The following is a 27,871-nucleotide window of genomic DNA, read 5'->3' on the forward strand; positions in this document are numbered from 1 at the left end:
CACATGAAATTGGGAACCCATGGACAGAGGTAGGCTCATCTGTCAGCATTGCCCTCACCTGCCTAAACCACGTACCCCTTTCACGTTTTCAGTCTTTCGGGCGTCTTGGGGTGATGTAGGAGAAGCAGGATCTGAAACAAAACAAAATAAAATCTGTAACCTTGAACTACAGAGGGAGAGAGAGAGACTGGCTTGGCAGCGTGGCTTCTCTGCATAGGCCGCAATGTGCAATGTAGAGTATTGCTCAGAGGCATCCCAATGACCCACTAAAGAAAATCCCAGGGACTGAGCCATACAACCGAGAGTGGTAGTCGATTGAAGAATGAGACCAGCGCTGATAGGCTGGAGAGATGGCTCAGAGGTTAAGAGCACTGTCCTGAGTTTCAAAGGTCCTGAGTTCAATTCCCAGCAAACCTCATGGTGACTCATAACCATCTATAATGAGATCTTGTTCCCTCTTCTGGTGTGTGGGCACATACAGGCAGAATACTATATGAAAAATAAATCTTAAAAAAAAAAAAAAAAGAGACCAGCACTGACATAATACATACCAGAACCTAATCCTTTCAGTAGTTAATAACTTCAGGTATCCGTCAGCCAGTGAGCAAGTCTGTGTTCGCAGTAAATTGGGGAAAGCAGGCAGTCTAGGACGGACGCTCCCGTGCCTGCCCTGATGTATCACCCCCATTAGCTCACCGTTGCTTTTGCATATTCTTCCATTTGGCTGGGCCAGTACCTTTGAGACTGGCTGTGATGTTAATGTTTAACTCGCCAACGGTTATTTTGTGGACACTTTACCCTGTAATTCTGCCCTCTCACATATTATCATCTTAATTGTTTCCAACTCTTTTTAAATATATATATATTTTTAACAAAAATATTTCATATCCTGAGGGAGGAATACAAAACAAAAATAGGTTGGGAACATACCCTCAGCATATGTAACAAGACAGTGCTCACAACTGCCTGATCTCCAGGTCTGGGAGTCAACAACCCTCTGACCTCCTTGGGCACATATGTAGACACGCAAACAATAAATGTTAAAAATTAAATGTAAATCTGGGCGATGTGGCACAGGCCTGTAATCTCAGCACTCAGGGAGGCAGAAGCAGGCAGATCACTGAGTTTGAGGCCAGCGTGGCCTACAAAGAGAGCCCAGAACAGCCAATGCTACACAGAGAAACCCTGTCTTGAAAAAAAAAAACCCCAAATAAATAAGTTGATGAAAAAAATGTAACTACACTGTGATGGTGGGCCATAATAGTGGTTTTGTTGTTGTTGTTGTTATTTTATTTAATTTTAATTTATGTGCATTGGTGTAGGGGTGTCAGATCTTGGAGTTACAGACAGTTGTGAGCTGCCATGTGGGTGCTGGGAATTGAACCCAGGTCCTTTGGAAGAGCAGGCAGTGCTCTTAGCCACTGAGCCATCTCTCCAGCCCCCATAATAGTGTTTTTAATTGCTGTATAAGTTCTTTGCCATCTTTGTGGGGTTTTTTTTTCTTCCATAGAATTTATTCTTTAGGAGATGGAGAGATGGCTCAGCTGTTAAGAGCCTTGGCTGCTCTTCCATAGCATCCAGGTTCAATTCCCAGCACCCACATGGCAGCGCACAACTGTACGCGACTCCAGTTCCATGCCCTCACACAGATATACATGCAGGCAAAATACCAATGCACGTAAAAATAGGTAAAACTCATAAAAAATTAAAAAAAATTATTTATTCTTTTTTAAAGTCACTGAGGGTCTGGAGAGATGGCTTAGTTAAGAGGACTTGTTGCTTTTGCAGAGGACTTGTTGGTTGGTTCCCAGCAACCGCACAGTGCCTCACAACTATCTCTAACTCTAGTTTCAAAGGCTCTGATGCCCTCTTCAGACCTCCACCAGCACCAGGCACTGGTGCAGAGATTTGAGCCAGGCTTGCTGACGCACACCTTTAATCCCAGCACTCGGGAGGCAGAGGCAGGCGATTGATGTGAGTTGGAGGCCAGCCAGGACAGTCAAGGCTACACAGAGAAACCCTGCCTGCACTGGTGCAGACACATGGCTTTCGGGCAAAATACTCATACACATAAGAAAATGAAATAAATACGTCTGAAAGATAAGTGACTGAGAGCTAAGAGGCTAAATGTTAACAGATTGTTCTGTGTGGGGGTGGGGCGAGGAGAGGCAGGGAGCAGAAAAGAGCCCAGGAGACCTGACTGAAGGTGCACATAGTAAGTGGTAAGGCTCTTAGACTGGTCAGACTTTTTTCTGACATGTCCTCATCTAAACTCTTATGATGATGTCACCATCCCAGGTTGTATAGTCAGGCCAGAAGGTATTGCCTTAGATCCAGCTGTGGTTTTGTCTGCGAGTGTCACCACCTTTGGACTATAGAAAAACCCTAGATGTGAGGAGACAGTCTCCACTTTTCTTCTTCGCTTTGACACAGGGTTGCATGCTGGTGTTTGTTTGAATCAAATAAGGCTTGCAACTTACACAGAAACTTCTACCGGAAGCTAGCACTTAGAAATACAGAGATTTGAGCCGGGCTTTGGTGGTGCACACCTTTAATTCCAGCCCTCGGGAGGCAGAGGCAGGTGGATTGATGTGAGTTCGAGGCCAGCCAGGACAGTCAAGGGTACACAGAAAAACCCTGTCTCGAAAGAACAGAACAACAACAACAACAACAACAAAAAACAAAAAAGAAAGAAAAAGAAATACATGTTTTTTTAACATGATTTTTTCATGTTAAAAATCACCATTTTTGTCTTTTGAGGAAAATACTGTAGTGTTTTGCTGTACTACTTACATCTGATGACAGCGAATTGCACAGGTGTTGTCTGTGTTTTGCTGTCTTCACTGGTCAATTTCAGTTGTCTGTCTGACTCGTAAGGCTTCTGCCATCCTCAAAGGAGTCCTTTTTCCACCAGCTGTTTACTTGCCAGTTTTAAATCCCCTTTTAGCTTTTTAGTCCTCTGCCCCTCCATTTACTAGGTCAATGGCCTCCTTCAATTGCGGGTGTCAGCGTAGATCACAGAATTCTGCACACAGTACCGAGGACACAGCCACCTTTGCTTTTCAGCCTTCACTTAAAACCAAACAAACAAAGAAACAAACCGAAACAAAGAAAAATGGAAAGCAAAACCAAATTCAAGGTGATGGGCTTTTCCTAAATGGTTGGATTTCCTTGCTGCACTGATCTCGGTAGCTGGAGTCACAGGCCTGCAGGTGTCTAGGCTTGTGCTCGGTCCAGCGCAGTTGTTCGCGTGCAGTTGGAGATCAAAGTGCAGGCTGTGTCTTTATCTCTATTGGATTTCCTCTGCAGAAATCCAGCTGATAGCTTTTTGTATCTTGGGTTTTCTCCCAGTCTTGACTGACTCCTCCCAGCATGACTTCCTTTATTTCTTAGCTGTAAAATACCAAAAGCACTGTGGCTTTGGGCGAAGAAAACAGTAGATACTGCCCCCAAGCTTGTTATTAATGGACTCTATGGAAAATAGGGGCGGGGTGGGGGGGTGGCTAAAGGACAGTGCCCTGCACAGGGAGTGAAGTGGGAAGGAGGTCTGGAGCCTTGCCGCCTTGACTTGACACCATGGTGTTAGGTCTTCAGATAAAAATCTGGGCATTTCCTGGGCCAGGGACTTGTAAGTCAGTGAAGCCTTAGAATCCAGAGGTTCTTTGAGGCCAGATGCTCTAACCCTTCCCTTTAGGAGTTGATTTTTTTTGTTTGTTTGTTTGTTTTTTCTCGAGACAGGATCTCTCTTTGTAGTCTTAGCTGTCCTGGACTAACTTTGTAGATCAGGCTGGCCTCGGAACTCACAGCGATCCGCCTGCCTCTGCCTCCTGAGGGCTGGGATTAAAGGCGTGCGCCACCACCGCCCAGCTAGGAGTTGAAAGAAGACTAAGGGTATGGTGGCATCTGACTGTGATCCCTGGATCATCAGTAGTTTGAGGCTAGCCTGGGTTACATCGACTGCCTCAAAAACCAAAGTGCCAAGCACCTATGAGTCAGGAGGAGGCACTGTGAAGGGGTGAGTCAGGAAGATGGCAGCGATAAAGCAAGGGCAGAACTCACGGGCTGGCTAGCCCACGGGTGAGCCACCTCCTGCTTCCGCTCGGCCTCTTGAGAGACGCCCCGGGACTAATGTTTCAGTGTTAGTTATGCAGGCCATAGGAGAAAGGAAACAGCCTGTATTCTTGAGAAATGGAAGCCTTAGAAAGACCAGTTAATTCTCCATCATACCACCGCTTGACTGTTGGAGAACAGTGCGCCTGGAGACCTTATTAAACTGCTTCCTACACTTCTCTCATTTTCAGAAATATGCTTGGAAAAAAGGCGAGACATAAGTAGTCTGCAGTGCCATAATTCAGGAAGTCAAGGCAGCGGCAGGAGGATTGTCACAAGTTTGGAGCTAGCCTAGTTTATATGGCTTTTCTTTTATTTCTTTTTTTGAGACCAGGTCTTACTGTGTAACTCTGGTTCTCCTGGAATTCAGACTGTAGACCAGACTGGCCTTGAATTTACAGAAATTTGCTGCGCTGCCTCTCAAGTGCTGGGATTGGAGGGAGGGCTTATATGTAAATATCTTGCATAACTTTGTAATATAAAGGAGCCATAGTTGCTATTTTGCTTCTGTGTGTTTTTCTATTCAGATACATAGTTCTGAATGTTATTTTACCAATAATATAGCATTGTAAATGTGTGTCCATCTTACTTAAAATCATTGAAAAGTTTGTAGTCTAGTGGCTATCTAAATAATGATGGAAAAGAATACTGAGGCATTTATATCTTATTATACACTCAGAATATATTCCTAGAAAGTGAAATTGCTAAATCAAAGATAGGAAAAGCTAAGACTTTCATCACAAGCTGGGCAGTGGTGGCGCACACCTTTAATCCCAGTACTCTGGGAGGCAGAGACAGGCAGATCTCTGAGTTCGAGGTCAGCCTGGTCTACAGAGTGAGTTCCAGGACAGCCAAGGCTACACAGAGAAACCCTGTCTCAGAAAAACCAAAAGAACAAAAACAAAACAAAAAAGACTTTTTAATCACAGAGGACCTCTCTTTACTTTCATTCTAACATAGGTACTTACCATACCTGCTGCCTGAGTGGCCCAGAGCATTCTGAACTTCACCTTAATAATTTAGTATTAGGTAACAGTCTTGCAGGTCATTTTCTTTCTGTTCATGGTTCTTTTTTTCCCCCCAGAGATTATTTATTATGTATACAGTGCTCTGCCTCCAGGCCAGAAGAGGGCATCAGACAACACCATAGATGGTTGTGAGCCACCATGTGGTTGCTGGGAATTGAACTCAGGACCTCTGGAAGATCAGTCAGTGCTCTTAACCTCTGAGCCATCTCTCCAGCCCCCCTGTTCATGATTCTTTTTTTTTTTTTTTGGTTTTTCGAGACAGGGTCTCTCTGTGTAGCCTTGGCTGTCCTGGACTCACTTTGTAGACCAGGCTGGCCTCGAACTCACAGCGATCCGCCCACCTCTGCCTCCTGAGTGCTGAGATTAAAGGCGTGCGCCACCACGCCCAGCTGTTCATGATTCTTAAGGCTTTCTGGAAGTGGAGTTGGGAGTCAGGATAGTCTCTGTTTGTCGACTGTATTCCAGAAAAATGTGCAACCAGATTGTGGTAAGCACTAGATATTATATGGTTCTTTGCTGACTCACTGGTAGAAAGAATCACTCGTATTTTGTTTGAAATGTGCTTCTTGGGCTGGAAGGCACACATTTAAAATGCTTATTTGACGCCCCCTCAACCCTTTCTGTTAATAACATCCTGTCTCTACCCTTTGACCACTTTTAATGTTTTTGACTTTTAAACTCTGTTCAGGTAGCAGTTTAGTCTTTTTATCACCCCTCCCCCAACACACACACACACACACACACACACACACACACACACACACACACACACACACATGTGCATACATGTGCAGGCACACACAGCCATTTGATTCATAGGGAGTCATGTGTTTAGCTTGTGTTGCTTGGTTTCCTACAATAGTAGCCATGTTTAACTTGAGCTGAAGTGGCATGATTTTGTCCTTTTCTTCTTTTTGTTTTGTTTTTCAGGGTTTCTCTGTGTGGCCTTGGCTGTCCTGGACTCGTTTTGTAGACCAGGCTGGCCTCAAACTCAGAGAGATCCACCTGCCTCTGCCTCCCAAGTGCTGGGGTTACAGGTGTGCGCCACCACGCCTGGCTTTTCCTTTTCTTTTTATGGTTCATTTGTGACAGTTTTTAAAATTCATCTGGAACTTTTTATTCTATCAAATTATTTACTGAAGTATCAAGCATGGTGTACTTTAAAAGACTGCAATAAAAGATTTCCCTCTTTTCCCACTCCTTTTCCTCTCATTTGTTATGTAGCTCAGACTGCCTCAAACTTACTTTCCTTTTACTTTAGACTGAGGGTTAGGAGTGTACTACCATGCCTAGCTTTTTTTTTTTTTTTTTTGCTTTTTCTTTTTCTTTTTTTAATTACAAAAACAATACATACTTATTAAGTAAAAGGATAGAAACAAAGTGTTTCTAGCCAGTAAACAGATAGTAGACAAGTGAGAAGCTGCGCACAGGGTACTAGGCCACACAGAGCTGGCCTTGGGTCTGGCTCCTCAGCTTGTTTGTCGTATTGTCTTAAGCAACTTTCCTAAGCTCCATGTTCACCACACCACATCTTTGTCTGTGAAGCAGCAATAACAGCACCCTCAGTGGCTTCAGAAACAGTCAGTATTGTGAGTTGTGTTGTCTGGAGTAAGCTGTGCCTGGTGCCTGCAGAGGTAAAGGAGCAAAGAGATAACGGAATCCTACCGTCTTGTCTGACACACCAATATCAGTGAGCCCGGGAAATGGAAGCAATTTAACATGCTCAGGAAGACCTTGGTCATAGTGGAAGCTAGAATCACCTAACACAGGGCTTACCTAGTGTCGGCCTTTCCCTGTGGGTGGCACCCAAGTATTAATGCCTGTATATGGGTGGTATTTAACCTCTACCTTTGTGGTAGGATGTCTCATGGTAGAACAGAAGGTTTTGTTTTCATTTTCAAAACTCTGGTTGACCTTGTGGGCTGGAGAGTTGGCTCAGAGGTTAAGAGCACTGGCTGCTCTTCCAAAGGTCCTGAGGGCTGGGTGTAGTGGCGCCCGCCTTTAATCCCAGCACTCCGGGGGCAGAGGCAGGCGGATCACTGGGAGTTTGAGGTCAGCCTGGTCTACAAAGTGAGTTCAGGACATCCAAGGCTAACACAGAGAAACCATATCTTGAAAAAAACAAAACATGTTGGGCGTGGTGGCGTGCACCTTTAATCCCAGCACTTGGGAGGCAGAGGCAGGCAGATTGCTGTGAGTTCAAGGCCAGCCTGGTCTACAAAGCGAGTCTAGGACAGGCAAGGCTACACACAGAAACCCTGTCTCGAAAAACAAAACAACAACAAAAAGAAAAAGAAAAAAACAAAACAAAACAACCCCCCCCCCCAAACCCCACAGGTCCTGAGTTCAATTCCCAGCAACCACATGGTGGCTCACAACCATCTATAATGAGACCTGGTGCCCTCTTATGGCGTGCAGGCATACATGCAGGCAAAACACTATACATAATAATAAATAAATCTTTTAAAAAACAACTCTGGTTGACCTTAAACTGGCTGTGTAACTAAGGGCAACCTTGAACTAGTTTTAAATTTTATTTACTTATTTATTTTTTAAAAATTGTGTGTATATGTGTGTGTATCTGTGTGCCTGTGAATGCAGTGCCCTCAGAATTCAAGAAAAGGACATCAGATTCTCTGGACCTGGAGTTATAGGCAGCCGTGAGCCACTGACTTGGGACCCAAACTCAGGTCCTCTGCTGAGCTGTGTCTTCAGCCCTGATCTTGAAGTCTGGATTCTTCTATTTCCACCCCCCTGAGTGCTGGGATCGTAGGCATGTGCCACCATGTCTGGCCGAACAGCTCCTCATGCAAGTGAAAAGAAAAATCAGGTTGCAAAAGAGAACATACGGTGGCCTAGTTTTGTGAGCATGTGTGCGTGGATAAGGGAAGCCTCTGCCTTTGGCCATAGCATTTGTGTTCTCCAGAATGCATATAATGTAATCAAGAAAGAGAGGTAACTTCTTGTTAAAACAGACAAGTGAAGGGTAGGAAGCAGAGCTGAGTCTCTAAGAATCTGAGAATCTGGCCACTAGGCTGGGGGTGAGGGGGTGACCACACCTGAGGTGCTGCAGGCCAGTGGTCGTGACTTGTGCTTGTATTTTCTCAGTGGTGAGCAGTAGGCTTGAGACCCCATGTAAGAGCACAGATCTTCAGGGAGGTAGCAGGGGCAGAGAGCCCTGGCCACAGGCACACAGATGCCTCTCTTAGCCTGGACTGCGGGTAGTCAGGAGGAGGAAATAGCCCCCGAGAAAGCATGGCTGTGGTTTCCTGTCTGTGGATTTTGTGTTCGCGTTTATCATTGCTATGTGGTGTCGAGAGTCTCTAGGTGGAGAAATTGACATGAAACTGAAAGCTGATAATAAGGTCGGGCTATCTGAACAACAGACTGTTCTAGAGGGGTGCCCCACAGAGGGGCTGAGAACAGGTTTACAGAGGAAGCAGCCAGGGCAAGGTGAGCCGGGAAAGACAGGGGTAGGTACGGTTACAATGTGAAAGAAGGGGGCTTCTGGAGCCTTGAAAGATGTCAAATTAAAGCCGAAGTCAGGCTGAGGAGAGAGCTGAAGACTGTGGCCTGTAGGCTTCAGGCTGGCTCCTGGCTTGCATTTTTTTTTTTTAAATGTAACAAGGTCTCGTGGTGTAGACCAGGCTGGCCTTGAACACACAGAGATCCACCTGCTCCTGTTTCCCAAGTGCTGGGATAAAAGGTGTGTGTCACTGTGCCCAGCGAATGCCTTCCTTTTTATAGTTTGCAGTGTAAGAACGAACAGCATTTTAAAAGAGTTGTCTTAAAATTTTAAATAATTGTTTTACTTTACGTATATGACTATTTTGCCTGTGTGTATGTGTGTGTGTGTATCAGGTCCCTTAGAGCTAGAGTTAGAGATGGTTGGGAGCCACCATGTGGGTGCCGGGAACTGAACCTGGGCCTACCGCAAGAGTAGCAAGTGCTCTGAACCTCTGAGCCATTCCTCCAGATCCTTCCTCCATTTAAAGGACTAAAATATGCTGCAGATGTTTTGTGTGACCTCCCACACATCCTAAAATATTAGTTGTTTGACTCTTTGCTGAAAGTTTCCCAACTCCTCAACTAGAGGCAGCGCAAAGGGCAAAGTGAGAGTTAGGAAAGAGATGAAAGGGCATGGAGGCCGGAGCAGCTCTGATAGGCACCGGCAGGAACTCATGGGGCAGAGAGGGGTGGGCGGGCTGTGTTCAGAGGCCACCGCAGATGATAAAATTCTAGGTTAGTAACAACTTGAGTCCTAAGATTCAGAAAGCTCAGTGAGTCTTCAGCAAACCAAAGACAACTCCTCTCCAAGTCAAAACCCTACAAGGAAATACTTTTTAACGAGTTTTCAGGTAGCAGAGCATGGGGCTCGGGAGATTGTTCAGTTGCTAAAGGGCTTTCCACACAAGCAGGGGGGCCTGTATGTGGCCCCCAGCACTCATGTAGAAGCCAGGTGCAGTGGCGAGCGTGGGGAGGCAGGGGTGTGAGCATTCTTGGGAGCTTGCTGGCCAGCTAGTACAGCCTAATGGTAAACTCCAGGTTTGGTAAGAGGCCTTTTCTTAAAAAGTAAGATTGGAATGTCTTTAATCCCAGCACTTGGGAGTCAGAGGGAGGCTGATCTCTGGGAGTTAGAGGCCAGCCTGGTAGAGGGAGGGAGGGAAGGAGGGAGGGAGGGAGGGAGGGAGAGAGAGAAAGTGTTCTTTTTTTCTTTTTTTAATATTTATTTATTTATTACATACACAGTGTTCTGCCTCCACATACACCTGCAGGCTAGAAGAGGGTACTAGATCTCATTATAGATGGTTGTGAATCATGATGTGGTTGCTGGGAATTGAACTCAGGACCTCTAGAAGAACAGACAGTGCTCTTAACTGCTGAGCCATCTCTCCAGCCCCGAGAAAGTGTTCTATGACAGCCAAACACACACACACACACACACACACACACACACACACACACATACAAAAGGGGCGGAGAGTAAGATTGGATTGAGGAATGAACCCACAGTCAACTTCTGGCTGCTAAATATGCATGTGTACCCCACCCCCACCCAATGTAGAAAACACACACACACACACCCCAAACCCAACCAGACAGTGGGGTCAAACTGCTTTACATGTACACATGGACTGACATTTCACTTTGTAATGATAGTGATAAATCTAGAGAGTTCTCGAAAGTATGGTGAAAAAGAAAAAGTGTGTATGAGGAGAAAACAAACAAACAAACAAACAAAAACCCAACAACAACGAGAAGGAAGGCATAAAGCGCAAAGAGGAACAGAATATTGTGAGCAAAGAAGCTGGCCAGGATGCGGGAGCCTAAACTGGTGTGCACTCTGCTGAGGACGGTGAGGCTGGGACAAAAGTGGTTCACCGTTTGCCTGATACAGGTTGGCGCGGGCAGCGCTCTGGGTGGAGGAAGCCATCACAGTACAGCTAATCCTCGGCTTGGTTAGGCCAACATTATGCTTTGTATTTTAAGGGTAAGCACTAAAGAAGACAGAAACAGTTCTTACCATGAGCGGAAGACTGCAAGATTCTGTGGATGAAAAATCTGCCGATAGAGCCAGGTGTGGTGGCACACGCCTTTAATCCCAGCACTGGGGAAGCAGAGGCAGGCTTTTCTACAATTTGGCTGGTCTACCGATTGAGTCTAGGACAGCCAGGGCAGTTAACACAGAGAAAGCCTTTCTCGAAAAACCTTAAAACAAAAACACCCCCCAAACCTGCAGATACTTATGTAAAACAGAATAGGGTTTAGCATTTCCTGCTATGAGGAACTTTAATACATGTTGTGGTGACCCCTCCCAACCATAAAATTATTTTCACTGCTACTTCATAACTGTAACTTTGGTACTGTTACAAATCATAATATAACTATTTGTGTTTTCTGATGGTCTTAGGTGACCCCAGTAAAAGGGTTGTTCAACCCCTCAGAAGGTTAGCCCACAGGTTGAGAAGAAAGCCTGTGCTATGTGCTTTAAACTGTCTCTAGCTTCCTTATAATACCGCATTAGTCTGTTTTCTGCTACTGTCACAAAACACTTGAGATTGAGTAATGTAGAAAATAAAGGTTTGGCTCACTTTAAAAAAAATTCATTGGGAAATAAATGTATTTTGATCTATTGTCCCTCCCCGCACTACTGTTCAACACCTTTCCCCACATCATCCTTCCAGCTTCATGTCTTCTTTTCATAACCCAGAGTTCTGTCCTCCTGTGCATGGGTGTCAGGCTGTCCAACAGAGCGTGGGCCAGTTTCCTCATCTCTATCCCAGCCACTGTCCGTTGCCCAAGCACCTCAGCTAGGGCATTTCAGAAGCTCCTCCCCATCCTCTTGCTCATAGTCTGGTCTTGCTCTTAGTTTTTGAGGCTGTGTAACTGTGTAGTGGATGATACCATGGTGGGAATTAAGACTACAAGTGGTTTAGTTATTGGGATTTTCATATTAAAATTTTAATTATAATTTTTTTGAGATGAGAGCCTCCATACATTGTCCATATTGGGCTTGAACTCCAAATTCAAATGGTCTCTTGCCTCCGCCTCCCAAGTAGCCGGTGTTTGCCCTCTTTCCAGGTGAAGACATTAATTCTTACAAGGATACTAAGTGAGATGGAAAGGTAGGGAAGTGTACGGACCTGAGCAGATCCTGCTTCTGAAGTCGGCGTACGGGCCGCAGTCATCTGGAGATGGCTGCAGCAGAAGAGTGGATTGGAGAGCTGAAGGATGGGCCAGTGACCGTCACGCTGGAGCACTATTAAGTGAAGGTTTTGTTGTTCCAGACAGGGTCTCTCTGTGTAGCCTTGGCTGTTCTGGGAGTCACTTTGTAGACCAGGCTGGCCTTGAACTCACAGAGATCCACCTGCCTCTGCCAAGAGCTGGGATTAAAGGAATATACCCCCACTGCTTGGCTGTTAGGTAAGATTTTACAATACTGATTTCTGTACTACATAGGATAAGTAGAGAATCTGGTGTAAGTGCTATAATTATTGTTGTATGGAGGCAGAATAATAATTTAAAAGGGATAAGTGTTGGAATTATTGTAAACTGGAGCTGGAGAGATGTCTCAGCAGTTAAGAGCACTGATACTGTTCCAAAGGACCCGGGTTCAATTCCCAGCACCCACATGGCAACTTACAACTGTCTGTAGCTCCAAGATCTGACTCCCTTACAAGACATATATGCAGGCAAAATACCAATGTACATACAATAAAAATAAATAAATTATTTAAAAAATTATTGTAAGGTATTATTGCAGATGTCTTATCATGATTAGGATTGCAATAAAAATGGCAAGATTTGGCAGGAGACCAGATACAGATTAGGAGTTGGAGATTGAAAACGGAGGCTTTGTAGCCAGTCTGTAACTTTTATGTAGCATGCTCAGAAATGTTGTGCTTTCATGTTGTCTCTGAGTTTTGTAATACTTCCAAGCAAAGGTACTGTCACTTTTCCAGTGATAAAATGAGCATCTGACAGTGGGTTCCATCCAGGCTGGCTCCTTTGAGGTTGCTGTCTTTCCTGAATATAGCACACTCTTTCTGACTGGAGCAATGTAGAATCATGGGCAGAACTAAAAGTTATTTGGAAAACGAAGTCCTTGACGTGACTGATGCACCTCAGGAGAGGCAGGTCCGCCAGGAGCCAGGAGGACCAAGCTGTGATATAAGGAGCATGGAGGGTCTAGCTTCTAGGACGGTCTGAGCAGATACAATGTTCGACATCATGAAAGCAGATGGATTCATTAACAGGATGCAGAGAGCCTTCCCGAATACTTTTAAGTATGAAGTAGGAGGAAGACTGGATGTCCCCAAGACAGAAAAAGAACATGAGTCAGATGTGGGCGGGATACTAAAAATGTCCTTCCATAAAAACCAAGGGAGAGAGAGACTGAGGAGGTGTTTAAGTGACACAACTCATTCATTAACTCGCAGTGGACGCAGGGCGACATAGCTGAGTCACTAGGGTCCTCTCAGAGTAGGGTTTAGTGTGGAAAGTGGGAAAAAGAAGAGGGAAGGGGGTGGGGAGGAAAAGAGGGAAAGGAAAGAACGGGGCAGGAGGAGAAGGGGGAGCAGAGAGGAAGGAGAAAGAAGAAAAAAAGAAATACCAGAAAGTGTCAGGGGCTAAGAGAGGCAAGTTTAAAGTGAGAACATTATGAAAATGGGTATGAGTCGATGATGGTGGAGCACACTTTTAGTGCCAGCATTCAAGGTAGGTGTATCCCAGAGGCCTACAGAGTTAGTTCCAGGACAGCCAGGGCTACACAGTGAAACCCTGTCTCAGAAAAAACAAAACAGACCAAATAAACAAATAAAAGAAAATGGGCCTGAAGCATGAGAATCAAGCAGGAAAAGCAGAATATTTCAGCCAGAACAACAAGCATGAGGTCAGTAGTAAAGAACTTGGTGAATTGAAAGTCAGTATTATGGGCAGGAGAGATGGCTCCTCAGAGGTTAAGAGCACCGCCTGCTCTTCCCGAGGTCCTGAGTTCAATTCCCAGCAACCACATGGTGGCTCACAACCATCTCTATGTGATCTAGTGCCCTCTTCTGGCCTGCAGGTATACATACAAATGGAGCACTCATGCATAAAATAAATAAATAAAATATTTTTTAAAAAAGTCAGTAATGTAGCTCAGTTTGAATGAGCAGGGGGAACGGTGATGGCTAAATGGCTTATGGGGGCCAGTGCAGTGAGAAGGCACATACCGATACTAAAGGGGACAGAAGGTGCCTCCCGTTCAGTCTGAAGGATGCATTGTAGGCAGGGATGGGACGGGTGATGCACAGTGCACAACTGCCCTGAGGACCACCGAGCACCTCAGTGTTGTGGGGCATTCATTTCTAGATGAGAGAATAACAGAAGAGAGTTTGAGGGTTTCTCTTTCTTTCAAGCTTGAAAATTCTAAGTAGCTGCTTAGAAGGCAGAATTCACGCTACACTGTTGGCCGTCGGCTGCTCTTTTGGCTTCTGCTGGTGAATGAGATGGAGTGTAGTGGGATGAAGGATGAAACTCTTAGAATCAGTGTTGGTTCCCATGGGAACATTTACTTCTGTTGTCAACTCTGCTTGTGCGCTGGCTGCACTGGGAGTACTGTGGCCCAAATGCATCGCCCCTAACTCAGCTCCTCCTGCTTGTGCCTCTGCCTGCACACCTGGCTTAGGGCTGATGCTGGCTCCTTTATGCCTCCAGATGCTCCTCAGCTGCCTCCTGTTTATCCTAAAACTCCATTCTCGGTGTGAACATCATGCCACCTACAAGGAGCTCAGTTCGTACTGCGCAAGTCCCTGTATACTGCCCACATTTTATAGCATTCTGTTTTACACTCTCCCGCACATCACCAAACAACAACTGCCCAAGTAGTTTGCCTGTGGGAAAAAAAAAAAACAATTCCCGTTGTTGTAGTGTTGTCAGAAGTACCTGCTCACCCTAAAGAGCTCTGCTTGGTAATTTGCTCTGTGCCTGCTGCATATGCGGGGTAAGACTTTTCAGAGACTAATTAAAGTCTTTAACAGCACCTGCAGTAGTGAAAGCCTTTCAAGCAGTCACATTTTGTTTTCTCTTTAAATCAGCAGAGCAAGCCCTGGTGTCCACTGTTTCAGGAAATCATATGTTGAAACATAATGCTACTACATAAGAGCCAGAGAAAGGAAGAATGCTGCCGTGTAAGGTGAGCAGGGAAGGCACCGGCTGCATGGCCTGGATTCTGTCTTGTCTTCCTCTTTTCTTTATTTACAGATCAGTATACAGCAGATAAAGGGATAATGTGCATACTTTGGAAATGTGGGTCATGAGCCGGGCAGTGGTGGTACATGCCTTTAGTCCCAGCACTTGAGAGGCAGAGGCAGGCAGATTGCTGTGAGTTTTAGGCCAGCCTGGTCTACCGAGTGAGTTCCAAGACAGCCAGGGCTACACAGAGAAACCCTGTTTCAAAAAATAAAACAATCCAAAAAAAGAAAAAAGAAATGTTAGTCTTAATGTGAGTGTTTGAGTAGATGTTATTTATCTGATTTGAAGATTTATTTTTAAGGCAGGGTCTCACTAGAGACACACACACACACACACACACACACACACACACACACACAGTGATATATATATCCTTATCTGGCCTAAAACTCAATATGTAAACCAGGATGGTTTCAGACTCATCTGCTTGCCTCTACCTCATGAATTCTTGGATTAAAAGTATATACTATGACTCCTGGCCCTAAGGATTTATTTATTTGTCTCTGTGTGTGTGTGTATGTGTTTGTGCACACAAGTATGGGTGCTTGTGTGGGCCCCTGGAGCTGGAGTGGCAGGCAGTTGTGAGCCACCCAAGTCAGTTTGAGACTGAAATATGTGTCCTCTGCAGGAGCTGTAAGCCCTCCTAACTGCTGAGCCATTGTCTCAGCCCCTATTTAGCAAGTTTAAATTATCCAAATTTAATATTTCAGGGGTAGATTTTGTTTTACTTTTTGTCATCAGCTTTTTGTTTTTAACCTGAGTTGAAAAGACTGTATAGGGACCCTAAGAATTGCACACCGGGAACAAAGATGGAGGCTGGGAGTGGCTGAGCCTTTGTGAGACAGAATGCTCCTGCGGTTGGTTTGTGTCTTCCCCTCCCCCTTCTCCCTGCTGGGTCCTGAATTCACAGATCTGTACAAGATAGACAGGAGCTCTGTACCTGTTTCCATCTTGCCTCTTAGACTCAGGCAAGTTTGAGGTCAAGGGTTGTTACCATGCTAGGTAACTCTAGGTAATTCTTCTGGACACATGTTAGACTGTCAAAAAGTACAGTAGACACACACGCACACGCACACGCACACACACACACACACACACTTGCACACACGCTTTGGTTTCATTTTTTGAGGTCGGGTCTTGGTGTGTAACACTGCCTGGCCTTGAACTCAAGACTCTCTTATTGCAGCCTCCTGAGTGCTTCCTAGAATGGCTGTGCCCCCCTACCTGCCTGTGAATTGTGTGTGTGTGTAATGTGAAAGAGTGAAAAGAGGAGTCTCTGGTATGACTTGGCGTGTAGGTGTGCCCCGTTTGAGGGCCTGTGTGTTGGGGTTGCGGGGTTTGGTGGGGTAAGAGGACAGGGGAAGCTGTGTGGGATGCACGAGTCTCGGTACCTCTCATCCTCTGCTTATTTTCATAACCTGATAATACGTTGTTATCTGCACCCACTTATCTTCATTTTACAAGATTAGGCCGCTGAGTACGAGGGCCAGCATCAGGCCTGTCCCTAAGGGATGCGGCATGATGCCTCTCATTTCTAAGTATAGTGCTCTCTCTGAAAAGACCAAGTTAGTTGCTGTTTCTATTTTAAGAAGAGGTGCCTGATGTCTGCTAATGGAAGATAAATAGAGGCAGACTGGAAAATACCTTTTATCTGCTCCTGGGCGAAGTTCAAAAGAGTTCTCTTAACTCTTTTCAACTCTAAATTTAACAAATTGAGCTTCTGAGAGTTGTTTTTTTGCTAAGTAGTTCAAAAGGAGACTTTCATGTTAGGAGAGAGGACGGAGGGTAGACGGATGTTGCCCCTCTTCATGCGGTGCCCAGGTCTCAGGTAGAAACGCCTGTGCCGGGGCTGGGCTCGGGGTGGTAATGGAACTTTGGACGTAATCTTTTCAAGACTGACAAGACTCTCCTTCTCTTGCAGGCCTGATTGTTGGTAGTGACATGGAGGACAGGGCTGGCATTTCAAGCTGCCAGCTGTTTTTACCAGCCCCTGCATAACTTGAATAGAAGCTATGCGTAACGGCTGGTCACCAAAGCCAAGGGACAAAAGCTATGGCAGATGAAAGGGTCCATATGAGTCCAGGGCTTCCCCCCTGGCTTTTAGCACCATGGGTCTCTTCCCCGTCATCCCATCAGCGACATGGTACCTTTTCCTATTTGGTGACGACAGCCAATACTTAGGACCTGCCCGACTAGGGTTAGAGACCTTCTGAGTCACAGCTGAGGAAAAATGAAATTTCCGTTTTATTTGGTGCCTTGTGCAGGGAGCACACTGACGCTACCAGGAACAACTTGTATGTGATAAAGAGGCTGAGTTTTTTGGCACACAGACTCGTGGTTATGGCGAGTGATCCAACGTGATCAGGGTGGTCAAAAGCCACAGAGGACTCATGACAGGCTATACCATGTTGCGGAATGGGGGAGTGGGGAATGGCGGTCAGACCTGTATGCTGCGCTGGTCCAACCGCATCCGGCTGACGTGGCTGAGCTTCACACTCGTCATCATCCTGGTCTTCTTCCCGCTCATTGCTCACTATTACCTCACCACTCTGGATGAGGCAGACGAGGCTGGCAAGCGCATCTTTGGCCCTCGGGCTGGCAACGAGCTCTGCGAGGTAAAGCATGTTCTGGATCTTTGTCGGATTCGAGAGTCTGTGAGCGAAGAGCTGCTGCAGCTTGAAGCCAAGCGGCAGGAGCTGAACAGCGAGATCGCCAAACTGAACCTCAAGATCGAAGCCTGCAAGAAGAGCATAGAGAACGCCAAGCAGGACCTGCTGCAGCTCAAGAACGTCATTAGCCAGACGGAGCACTCTTACAAGGAGCTGATGGCCCAGAACCAGCCCAAACTGTCCCTGCCCATCCGGCTGCTCCCCGAGAAAGACGACACTGGCCTCCCGCCCCCCAAGGTCTCCCGGGGTTGCCGGCTACACAACTGCTTTGATTACTCCCGTTGTCCTCTGACCTCTGGCTTTCCTGTCTATGTCTATGACAGTGACCAGTTTGCCTTTGGGAGCTACCTGGACCCTTTGGTCAAGCAGGCTTTTCAGGCCACAGCGAGGGCCAGTGTTTATGTGACAGAGAACGCAGCCATCGCCTGCCTCTATGTGGTGTTAGTGGGAGAAGTGCAAGAGCCTGCTGTGCTGCAGCCTGCTGACCTTGAAAAGCAGCTGTATTCTCTGCCTCACTGGAGGACGGACGGACACAACCATGTCATTATCAACCTGTCCCGGAAGTCAGACACACAGAATTTACTGTACAATGTCAGTACAGGCCGGGCCATGGTAGCCCAGTCCACTTTCTACGCTGCCCAGTACAGGCCTGGCTTTGACTTGGTAGTGTCACCACTTGTCCATGCCATGTCCGAACCCAACTTCATGGAGATCCCACCGCAGGTGCCAGTTAAGCGGAAATATCTCTTCACTTTCCAGGGCGAGAAGATCGAGTCCCTGAGGTCTAGCCTTCAGGAGGCACGCTCCTTTGAGGAGGAGATGGAAGGCGACCCTCCAGCTGACTATGACGACCGGATCATTACCACCCTAAAGGCTGTACAGGACAGCAAGCTAGATCAGGTGCTGGTAGAATTTACCTGCAAAAACCAGCCGAAACCCAGCCTGCCTACCGAGTGGGCGCTGTGCGGGGAGCGGGAAGACCGCCTAGAGTTGCTGAAGCTTTCCACCTTTGCCCTCATCCTCACTCCTGGGGACCCACGCTTGGTTATTTCTTCTGGGTGCGCGACACGCCTCTTTGAAGCCCTGGAGGTGGGGGCTGTGCCGGTTGTACTGGGGGAGCAGGTGCAGCTCCCGTACCACGACCTGCTGCGGTGGAGTGAGGCCGCCCTGGTGGTGCCCAAGCCGCGCGTTACAGAGGCTCACTTCCTGTTACGAAGTCTTTCAGACAGTGACCTGTTGGCCATGAGGCGGCAAGGCCGTTTTCTCTGGGAGACTTACTTCTCCACCGCTGACAGTATTTTCAATACCGTGCTGGCCGTGATTAGAACTCGCATCCAGATCCCAGCTGCTCCCATCCGGGAAGAGGTAGCAGCTGAGATCCCCCATCGCTCAGGAAAAGCTGCTGGTACTGACCCCAACATGGCTGACAATGGGGACCTGGATCTGGGGCCTGTAGAGACAGAACCGCCCTATGCCTCACCCAAATACCTCCGCAACTTTACCCTGACTGTCACAGACTGTTACCGTAGCTGGAACTCTGCACCTGGACCTTTCCATCTTTTCCCACACACACCCTTTGACCCTGTGTTGCCCTCTGAGGCCAAATTCCTGGGCTCGGGGACTGGATTCCGGCCCATCGGTGGTGGGGCTGGGGGTTCTGGGAAAGAGTTCCAGGCTGCACTTGGAGGCAACGTCCAGAGGGAGCAGTTCACAGTTGTGATGCTGACCTATGAGCGTGAGGAAGTACTCATGAACTCCCTGGAGAGACTCAATGGCCTCCCCTACCTGAACAAGGTAGTGGTGGTGTGGAACTCTCCCAAGCTGCCCTCGGAGGACCTTTTGTGGCCAGACATTGGTGTTCCCATCATGGTAATAGAAGTGGGCAGTACATTTTACTATGGAATAGTACCTCACTCTAGTTTTTATCATTTTTGCTCCCTTACTTGTAGTAGAGGTGAATATACATATACCTCTGTATGTGTGTGCATGCGTGTATGTGTGAGCCTGTGTGTGCGCACGTGTACATGTGCGAACATGTGTGCGTGTGTCTGCGTGCTGGTGCTGGGGATTAAGCCCAAGGCTTTTTGCATGCTAGTAAAGCACACTTATTTATTTATGAACCCCGATAGCTGCCTTTCCCCGTGAAGTTTCTGCTTGCTGCCTTTCTGTGGTTTCAATGGAACCTTTGCTGGTTCCATTACTGCTCGGCATGTCCTAAGTCCCCCGGTAGAAATTGATGCAGGACCCACGAAGGTTCGCAAAGGTCCCTCAGTTATTCCAAGGTCGTCATCTGTAGTGATGATGGTAGTGAGGAGAGTGCCGTCTCAGGACACTCAGGGCCAAGGCGCTGTGTGTGTTGTCTTCCTCCGCCTTCTCTAACTAACTCTCAGCAAGACTGGTGTGTAACAGGAGCTGTGCTTGAGCACGTTCGAGTCCTGGGAAATGACACAGGTCACCCAGGGTACAGTGGAAGCCTCTGGAGGCTGGCGTTGGGGTGTTCTGTAGTTGAGAGTTGAAGATCTCAAGCCTTCTTTTCTAGAGTCTTCTGCAGGCTGTACTTTTTGCCTTACTGAATCATGGCTACAGGGTGCACACTAGCTGAGTGTAGGGCAGAGTGTGATTTCTCAGGACTTTGCGTGCCTGCTTTACAATACTACACTCAACTATCTGGGAGAGAGATGCACTCCATTGCTCTTAAAGGCCACCCTAGCACAGGCTTCATAAGACCATCAAGCCCTTAAGCTGCAGTGTGAGGGACAAGAGGTCTGAAAGGCTGTGCATTAATAGACGCTCACTTAGGAAAGTTCAGAGTAGCTGGGCGCAGGAATGCACGCTTGTAATCCCAACATGGGGTGGCAGAGGCAGGCGGATCTCTGTGAGTTTGAGGTCAGCCTGGTCTACAAAGAGGCAGCCAAGGCCACCCAGAGAAACCCTGTCTTGAAAAAAAAAAGTTCAGGGCTTTTCAGGATGATTTGTCTACAAATGGGTTCTGAGTCTAGTCCAGTTTTTAAAGTTTTGTTTTTTTGTTTTTTTTTGTTTTTTTTTATCATTGGAAAAGTCATTCCTTTAAAAGGTTTTCTTTTTTAGATAGGGTTTCATTATATTGCTCACTCTGGCTGGCCAGAAAGTCACTTGACCAGGATGGTCTTGAACACACAAAGATCTGCCTGCCTCTGCCTTCCCAGTTCTGGGACTAAAGGTGCGGGCTACCCCTTGAATGTCTTCAGAGCAGCAGCAGGGTGATGTGATTTAAAACAAACAAACAAACAACCCCAAAATCCTGTATGTTCTGTAAATGGGGAGGTTTCTCTTAGTTCCCTAAGTAAAGTTTGCATCCTTTCTCAGCTCTTTAGTTGTAGGTTTGAATGAGAGTGGCCCTATAAGCTTAGCCCCCAGATGTTCAGCTGTTTGGTGAGAGGCACACTTCCTCAGACGGTAGATGGCAGGGCAACCTTGGCCTCCTCCTTCCAGTAAGCGATGACTGAAACCCACCAGAGAACTTGCCAGAACAAATCCGATTTTTAATCTGGTGGGAAATGAGTAGTCCCCTGTGATTTCTGGGCAGCCCATTGGAGTAATACGATACCGAGCTGGAAGTGCCAGGAATTCTCCAAACAGGCTGTCCTAACACACTGTCTGTAGTAGCAAGCAGTCTTTCCTAGCTATTTCTAAAAGGAAAGAGTTTCAAGTTAGAGAATTTTGGTCTAGTCACTAAATATTTTTGCTTCTGTTTAAGGGAAGCAGGTGTTTAGAGCAGCAATTGAAATTACTGAACCTCTTGGTGGAGGCGGGTGCCAGGGCCAGCAAGGGCTCTGTCCGTAATGCTCCTCAAAGAAAGTTTTTCACCTTGGTGCCAACACAATCTATTCCTTATGCTGTGGTTAACAGGGCCTTTGTGAACTTGGCTTCCCTGGCAGTCAGTGGACTGGACCTCCAGGGAAGGTGGAGTCAGCGTACTGGCTAGTGAGAAGCACCCATACAGCTGCAAAGAATGCTGGGCAATTTGTGCTGCAGCTGTGCCCAGGGTCCAGGCAGGCATCAGGTGTACAGCCTGACATCTGTCAGCCGTGGACTCCAATGAGCCCAAGACACTTGAGTGGAGAGGGATTATCTTAGTGGAGGACATGTGGTCACTCCAGGAGCAGCACTCTTTAGTTAGTACGTGATGACTGACTGAAGGTGACCTTCATGGCCACTGTCTATGGAGCTGGCTTCACATGTTCTGTAGAAAAGGTCTTAGATCCGCTGATAGTGCCTGGGCAGAGGCCCTCTGTATGAGGTGTACAGTGACTGAGCTGTGGTGACAGGGGCTGTCTGCTGTCCCCTGGGGAGATGGAGAACGCGAACATTCCTGGGCTGGAGAGCCATTGGCTCAGCAAACACTAGTGCTTTTTGCTGTTGCAGAGAGCCTGTTCTGTTCCTAGCGCCCACATGGTAGCTTACAACCATCCGTCACTCCTGTTCCAGGGGATCACATGGGGATCACATGTCCTCTTCTGGCCTCTGCAGGCACTGTGGACACACATGGTACACAAACATACACAAACATGGTAGGCAAAACACACATAAAACGAATAAATCTTCACAAAGAAATCCAAAAGAAGACCATTCCCGGGCCAAGGAATGGGGTATCCAGTCTTCCTGAAAAGCTCCCCAGTAGTTTGGGGACACGATTGTCACAGCTGTTCTGCTGCACCTGGCTGCACATCAGTGGCTTTTCAGATCATTTCCCTTTGTTTAAGTTACAGTTTTCACTAGCTGTTTCCAAGATTTTTCTTCACGTTTGGTTTTCTGTAGTTTAGTTTTTTCTCTTTTCTTTCTTCCTTTTTTTTCCCCCACAAAGGGAGAGTTTTTGGCTATTGAATGGTTGCCCCAGTATTCATTGAGTTTGTGTTTGCCTGTCCCACTGGAGCAGGGGCCAGGGTAGCCTGGGGTAGGAATGACAGACGGGATTAGTTCACACTGAGCACACCAAGCTCCCTTCCTTCTCTGGACTTCATAATGTTTTCCTTCCGGAGATCCACAAAACCCTCCTAATGAGGAAGACTGGATGTTTTTTCTCGGTGTCCTGGTTGCCTTTTAGAGCCAGATCTGGGCAGGGTGTTGTCAGTTCTTGAAGCTTCATAGTCTCCTCTTTAGCATTTGCTTTCTTTCTGGCCGAGACAGGGTTTCTCTGTGTAGCCCTGGCTGTCCTGGACTTGCTTTGTAGGCCAGGCTGGCTTGGAACTCACAGCGATCCTCCTGCCTCTGCCTCCCTGAGTGCTGGGATTGCATGTGCCACCATGCCTGGCCGAGATTTTTTGTTTTTAATAATTTATTTGTATTTTATGTACACTGGTATTCTGCCTGCATGTATATCTGTGTGAGTGTGTCAGATCCTCTGGAGCTGGATTGTGGACAGTTGTGAGCTGCCGTGTGGGAGCTGGGAATTGGACTTGGATTCTTTGGAAGAACAGCCGGTGTTCTTAACCCCTGAGCCATCTCCTCAGTCCGTCTTTGTGGATCTGTAGGGATTGAGTCTGGCAGGAGCCTTTCCAGGAGCAGAAACCTCTAGCTCAGCAGTTCTGAAACGTGGGTCATGGTCTTCTGGCAAACCTCTAACTCCAAGAAATTTACATTATGATTTACAACAGGAGCAAAATTACAGTTATGAAATAGCAACAAAAGTAGTTTTATGTTTGGGGTCACCACCCCATGAGGCACTGCATTAAAGGGTCGCAGTGTAGGAAGTCTGAGAACCGCTGCTCTAGAAGAGTCTCTTTTTGACACTTACACCAAAAATTTTGGTTTCAGTTACTCCTGTTTACCAGTCTTCCTTAGTTGACTTTATTTTAGGTTGTAGAAAATAGTGAGGTGGCCGGGCGTGGTGGCGCACGCCTTTAATCACAGCACTTGGGAGGCAGAGGCAGGGGGATCGCTGTGAGTTCGAGGCCAGCCTGGTCTACAGAGCGAGTCCAGGACAGCCAAGGCTACACAGAGAAACCCTGTCTCAAAAAACCAAAAAAAAAAAAAAACCAAAAAAAAAAAAAAAAAAAAAACCAAAAAAAGAAAGAAAAGAGAGAAAGAAAGAAAGAAAAAAAAAGAAAATAGTAAGGTGACCTTTTGGAACATCCAAGACTCTTAGGATTGTGTGGGATGTTCCAAGGTTGGGTTGCGGTGGAAGGGGCACCCTCCGCTGCTTTACAGTGTAGGGCCAAGAAGGCATTGTTGCTCCCAGGCTGTTTCCCGCTGTCCTCTGCTCTCCCAGCTGGGGCTAGAATTGAACATGGAGACCTCTGCTTGGGGACTACATGCCATGCTTGAAGACACTGTTTCTCACGCTGGCCTGTCGGTGCAGAGGAGGGACTGCCTCTGGGATCCTCCTTCCCTGGTCACTGCCGGGGGGGGGGGGGGGGGGGCCGAGAGGCCATTACAAAGGCTCACTCCTCAGAGATGTGGTGCACCTTACTTTGTTAATCTCTTTGCACTCTCCTCTTTAAAATATCCCATGTAGGCCAGGTGGCCAGCCAGTCAGGACAAACCTCACAGCCCCAGAGTGAGGGCTGGCCAAAGGTGTGGCAGCATCACTGGGTGAGCTGCGCTTCGGAGTGGCTTGACAGTTTCCCTTGGTCAGTGTTCTCATTGAGAGTGGGCTACGTGACCACACAGGAAAGTCAGGAAGCTGCCAGGAGTCGCAAGTGTAGTATGTAAGGATTGTAGATGTTCAGCGGGATTGTTGGGATGTCTGGCTGCAGAGTGACTGACCAGTTGTACAAGGCTTTCGGCATGGTCTGCTTACTTCTCATAGGCTCTCCTCACGAAGTGAGAGCAGATCGTTTAACATAAGGTAGAAGTAGACGGCAGGGTTTCCAGTTGTAATTTAATGCCTAGCTTTTCTTCTGTACCAAGCACAAATTTCCTGGAAAGGTGTAAGATTGCTTGTGAGTAAATAACATATAATGTATAAAAATAAAACCGTAAAGCAACTGTGCAAAGTATGAGGCTGTGCTAGTCTCAGGATGCAGTGGCTTTGAGCAGTCTTGCTGTGTGGAAAGCAGGGGCTTGCTGTGAGGGCTGCAGCTTGCCCTTCCTAATCCAGCTGGCCCTGAGTTTCTGTTCCTCCTGCCTCACTCTGCTGCATACCGGGGGAGGTGCCTGCCAAGCCCCACTTGCTTGCTGACTGTCTGAGCATTTGTTTTCTCAGTGCCGAGCAGGCCTTTGTGTGCATCGTCTCCCTGGAGGCTGACTCTCTAGTTTGTGCCGGTTTTTTTCTACTGCTTTCGCAGGGCGCCTCAGCACTGCCTCGAAACGTTCAAACAGCCTGTCTCGTAAGTTAAAACTGTTTTACGCTGCATTCGCCTCACCGTAAAGCAATGAATGAAAACCAGTTCCTTGTGTTGCTCTTCACTCCCACCTCTTGCTTGTCTTTCTTTTGGCCCCTCCCACTCGTGCAGTGAGTGAGCAAGTGAGTGAGTGCCCTGTGCCTCACTTGCACAAGTGTTGGTGCTCCCGCGGTAGAGACGTGGATACAGCTTCCTAGGCACCATGCTTTTCATCCCTCAGCTCTGTGGTCTGCTTTGAGTTCGTGGAAGTAGCTGCTGCTGTTTCCGTCGCTCAGCTGGTGTGATGAGTTGGATGTGTTGTTGGAGGGTGGCAGCTAGTAGGCTGGGCTGAGCCAGTGTCGTAAAGGATAGCCTGTCAAGTGCAGTTAGGTTCTAGGTCAGGACTGCCGTCTTCTGTGGAGGATGGTAACAGAAGGCCAGCTGACCTGGGACTGGGGCTAGGTCTGGGACTGTGCTATGTGAAGAAAGCAAATGTTACTGAGAGTTGCTTCAACTCTCTCTCTCTCTCTCTCTCTCTTTTTTTTTTTAATGAGACAGGGTTTCTCTGTGTACGCTTGGTTGTTCTGGACTTGCTTTGTAGACCAGGCTACCCTGGAACAAACAGTGATCCTCCTGCCTCTGCCTTCCGAGTGCTGGGATTACAGGCATGCGCCACCAAGTCCGGCTTCCCTATCACTCTTTAACATTACTCATTACGTATGTATTGGATAGAACAGGGCTGACTGGGTTCCTGTCTGTTCAACCATGTCCTCGCCCACCCACATGTGTATTTGACAAGTGTGAGACATCTCTGTGGCAGGCACTATGTATTATTTCTCTAGTCAGTGCCAGCCTCGCAATTGAAGCAATAATCTGAACACCTTCCTGGCATAGCGTGAAGACACGGCCAGTTTTGGGGGGTTCGGGTAGGGGACGGCTCTTGTGATTTGAAACAAAACATCAACAGAAATGAGAATGCTTTCCATGTTCCTTCTGGCGACCTGGTTCTCTGACATTTGGTAGAGGCGGGTGTGGGTCTGTGTGCGTGTGTGTTTAGGAATGATTTGGTCCTCTGTCAGGACTTTGTTGCTGAAACCCACAGCTGTTAGATCAAACACAACAGTTTCAAAGCCGAACTTTGCTTTTGTTTTGAGGTGTGGTTTCCCATAGCTGAGGCTGACCTGGGACCTGCTATGCATGTAGCCTTGAACTACATTTCTCCTGCTCCCGCCTCCCATGTGCTGGGGTTAAAGGTGAAGCCTTTCCATTTGCTTCTGAGTCAGAAGTCTCCCTTTCTTCCCTCTTGGGCTGTGGTGGTGGCCGCTATTGCCTCCTCCTCCTCCTCTTCTTTTCCGGTTTGGTTTTTTTGTTTGTTTTTTGAAACAGGGTTTCTCTGTGTAGTCTTGGCTGTCCTAGACTCGCTTTGTAGACCAGGCTGGCCTCGAACTCACAGCGATCCCCCTGCCTCTGCCTCCTGAATGCTGGGATTAAAGGTGTGTGCCACCACGCCTGGCTTGACTCTTTTTTTCAAGGCAGGATTTCTCTGTGTAGCCTTGGCCTGTCCTAGATTCGCTTTCTAGATCAGGCTGGCCTAGAACTCGCAGAGATCCTCTTGCCTCTGCCTCCCTGAGTGCTGGGATCACCTTCTCTGGCCTCTTGACAGTCCTCTCGGGATGGACTTAGTGAACATATGCACAGACCTGCTTGTGAATCCAGGCCAGAGCTGTCTGCTGCTAGAGCCCAAGCTCTGTGGTCTGCCTTACTCAGATTTTTAAAGACTAAGGGGGAGCCAGGTGTGGTGGGGCACACTGTTAATCCCAGCACTCAGGAGCTGAGGCAGGAGGATCTCTGGGAGTCTGAGGCCAGCCTGGTCTACAGAATGAATTTCAGGACAGCCAGGACAAAGTAGAGAGATGCTGTCTTGGGTGGTGGTGTGGGGAGAACAAGCCCCGTGACTTGGCACAGCTGTGAACTGCAGTATTTGTGAATGAATTCTGTCTGTGCCCTGGGCCCCTCCTCATCACCAGTTTTTCTTGTTTCTTGGTTTTGGTCTCAGAGTTTGCCTGTTTGGCTGGTGTTTGACTCCAGCTACTGCACACAGCAGCGCGCTGTAGGGAGAGAGCAGAGGAGTCACCAGGTTCACACTATCCATCATAGCTTGAATGGAATTGGCACTGCTTCTCAGAGAGGCTCCTCAGCCATGCTGCTGTCTTTGCAGCAGTGCAGCACCATCTCCTGGGGCTCTAGGGAAATGCAGCTTTGGCTGGTGGCTTGGAGGGTCTGTTTCCAATAGCCCAGGCCTGGCTTTGCAGCTTGCCTTCAGCTCACGCTAAGTGCTCAGGCTCTGCAGATAATTCACAGAACCGATAATCTTAAAGAGGAGCTTGAGGAATTGAAGTTCTCTGTGTACATCTGCTGGGGCTGAAGAGGGGCCGCGTTCTGCAGGACCAGCTGAATTACAGTGCAACGAGTGGATGCGAGGTGTGTCAGCAGAGTGAAAGGTGATGGGCTGTTTGAGTGAACAGTCACCCTGTCCCATCCTGTCTCAGATGGCCACATGATCTTACCTGATAATATCTCTGAAATTGGGTACATCTTAAAATGGATAGGATTTTACCATCACTAAACTTAGCCTTTGGAAACCTGCCACTTGTGGCCACTTTCCCTATCATTAGGGAGCAAAAGCTGCTTCGTGTGTGTGTGTGTGTGTGTGTGTGTGTGTGTGTGTGTCTGTCTGTCTGTCTGTGTGTGTGTGTCTGTGTGTGTCCATCCCTGTTGATGTTACCGAGGATCCAGTCCAGGACCTCACACTCTAGCCAAACCTTCTCTCACTACCCGTATGTGCTCTGTTCTCTCTCCCTCTCTCAGTGTGGTCCTGTCTCTTTGCCTTTCTTTAGCCCAGTTTGACAATCTCCACCTGTTAAACAACCATTCCGTTTCCTACCCTAGAACTTGGCCTCTTTCTTCTGTTAACCACTGAATCTGAGCTTAGGAGACCTCTGGCTACAAACCAGGGCTGGGCTTTCTT

General features: G+C 47.4%; 1 protein-coding gene across 3 annotated transcripts in view; it reads left to right on the forward strand.

Moving 5' to 3' along the window:
• EXTL3 (exostosin like glycosyltransferase 3) overlaps positions 1-27,871 on the forward strand; it is a 98,477-nt gene that overhangs the window by 52,157 nt on the left and 18,449 nt on the right. The window contains exons 3-4 of one of the 3 annotated variants that reach the window (XM_084767183.1): positions 14,717-14,814; positions 16,795-19,411. In XM_084767183.1, the coding sequence (XP_084623309.1) occupies positions 17,264-19,411 (2,148 nt within the window). In that variant the 5' untranslated portion in view covers positions 14,717-14,814; positions 16,795-17,263. The remainder of the gene's footprint in view (positions 1-14,716; positions 14,815-16,794; positions 19,412-27,871) is intronic. The other 2 variants (XM_084767182.1, XM_084767184.1) reach the window with 2 other exon arrangements.

This window comes from Acomys minous, assembly GCF_964271855.1.
Source record: "Acomys minous genome assembly, chromosome: 18".
NCBI classification, from domain to species: Eukaryota; Metazoa; Chordata; class Mammalia; order Rodentia; family Muridae; genus Acomys; species Acomys minous.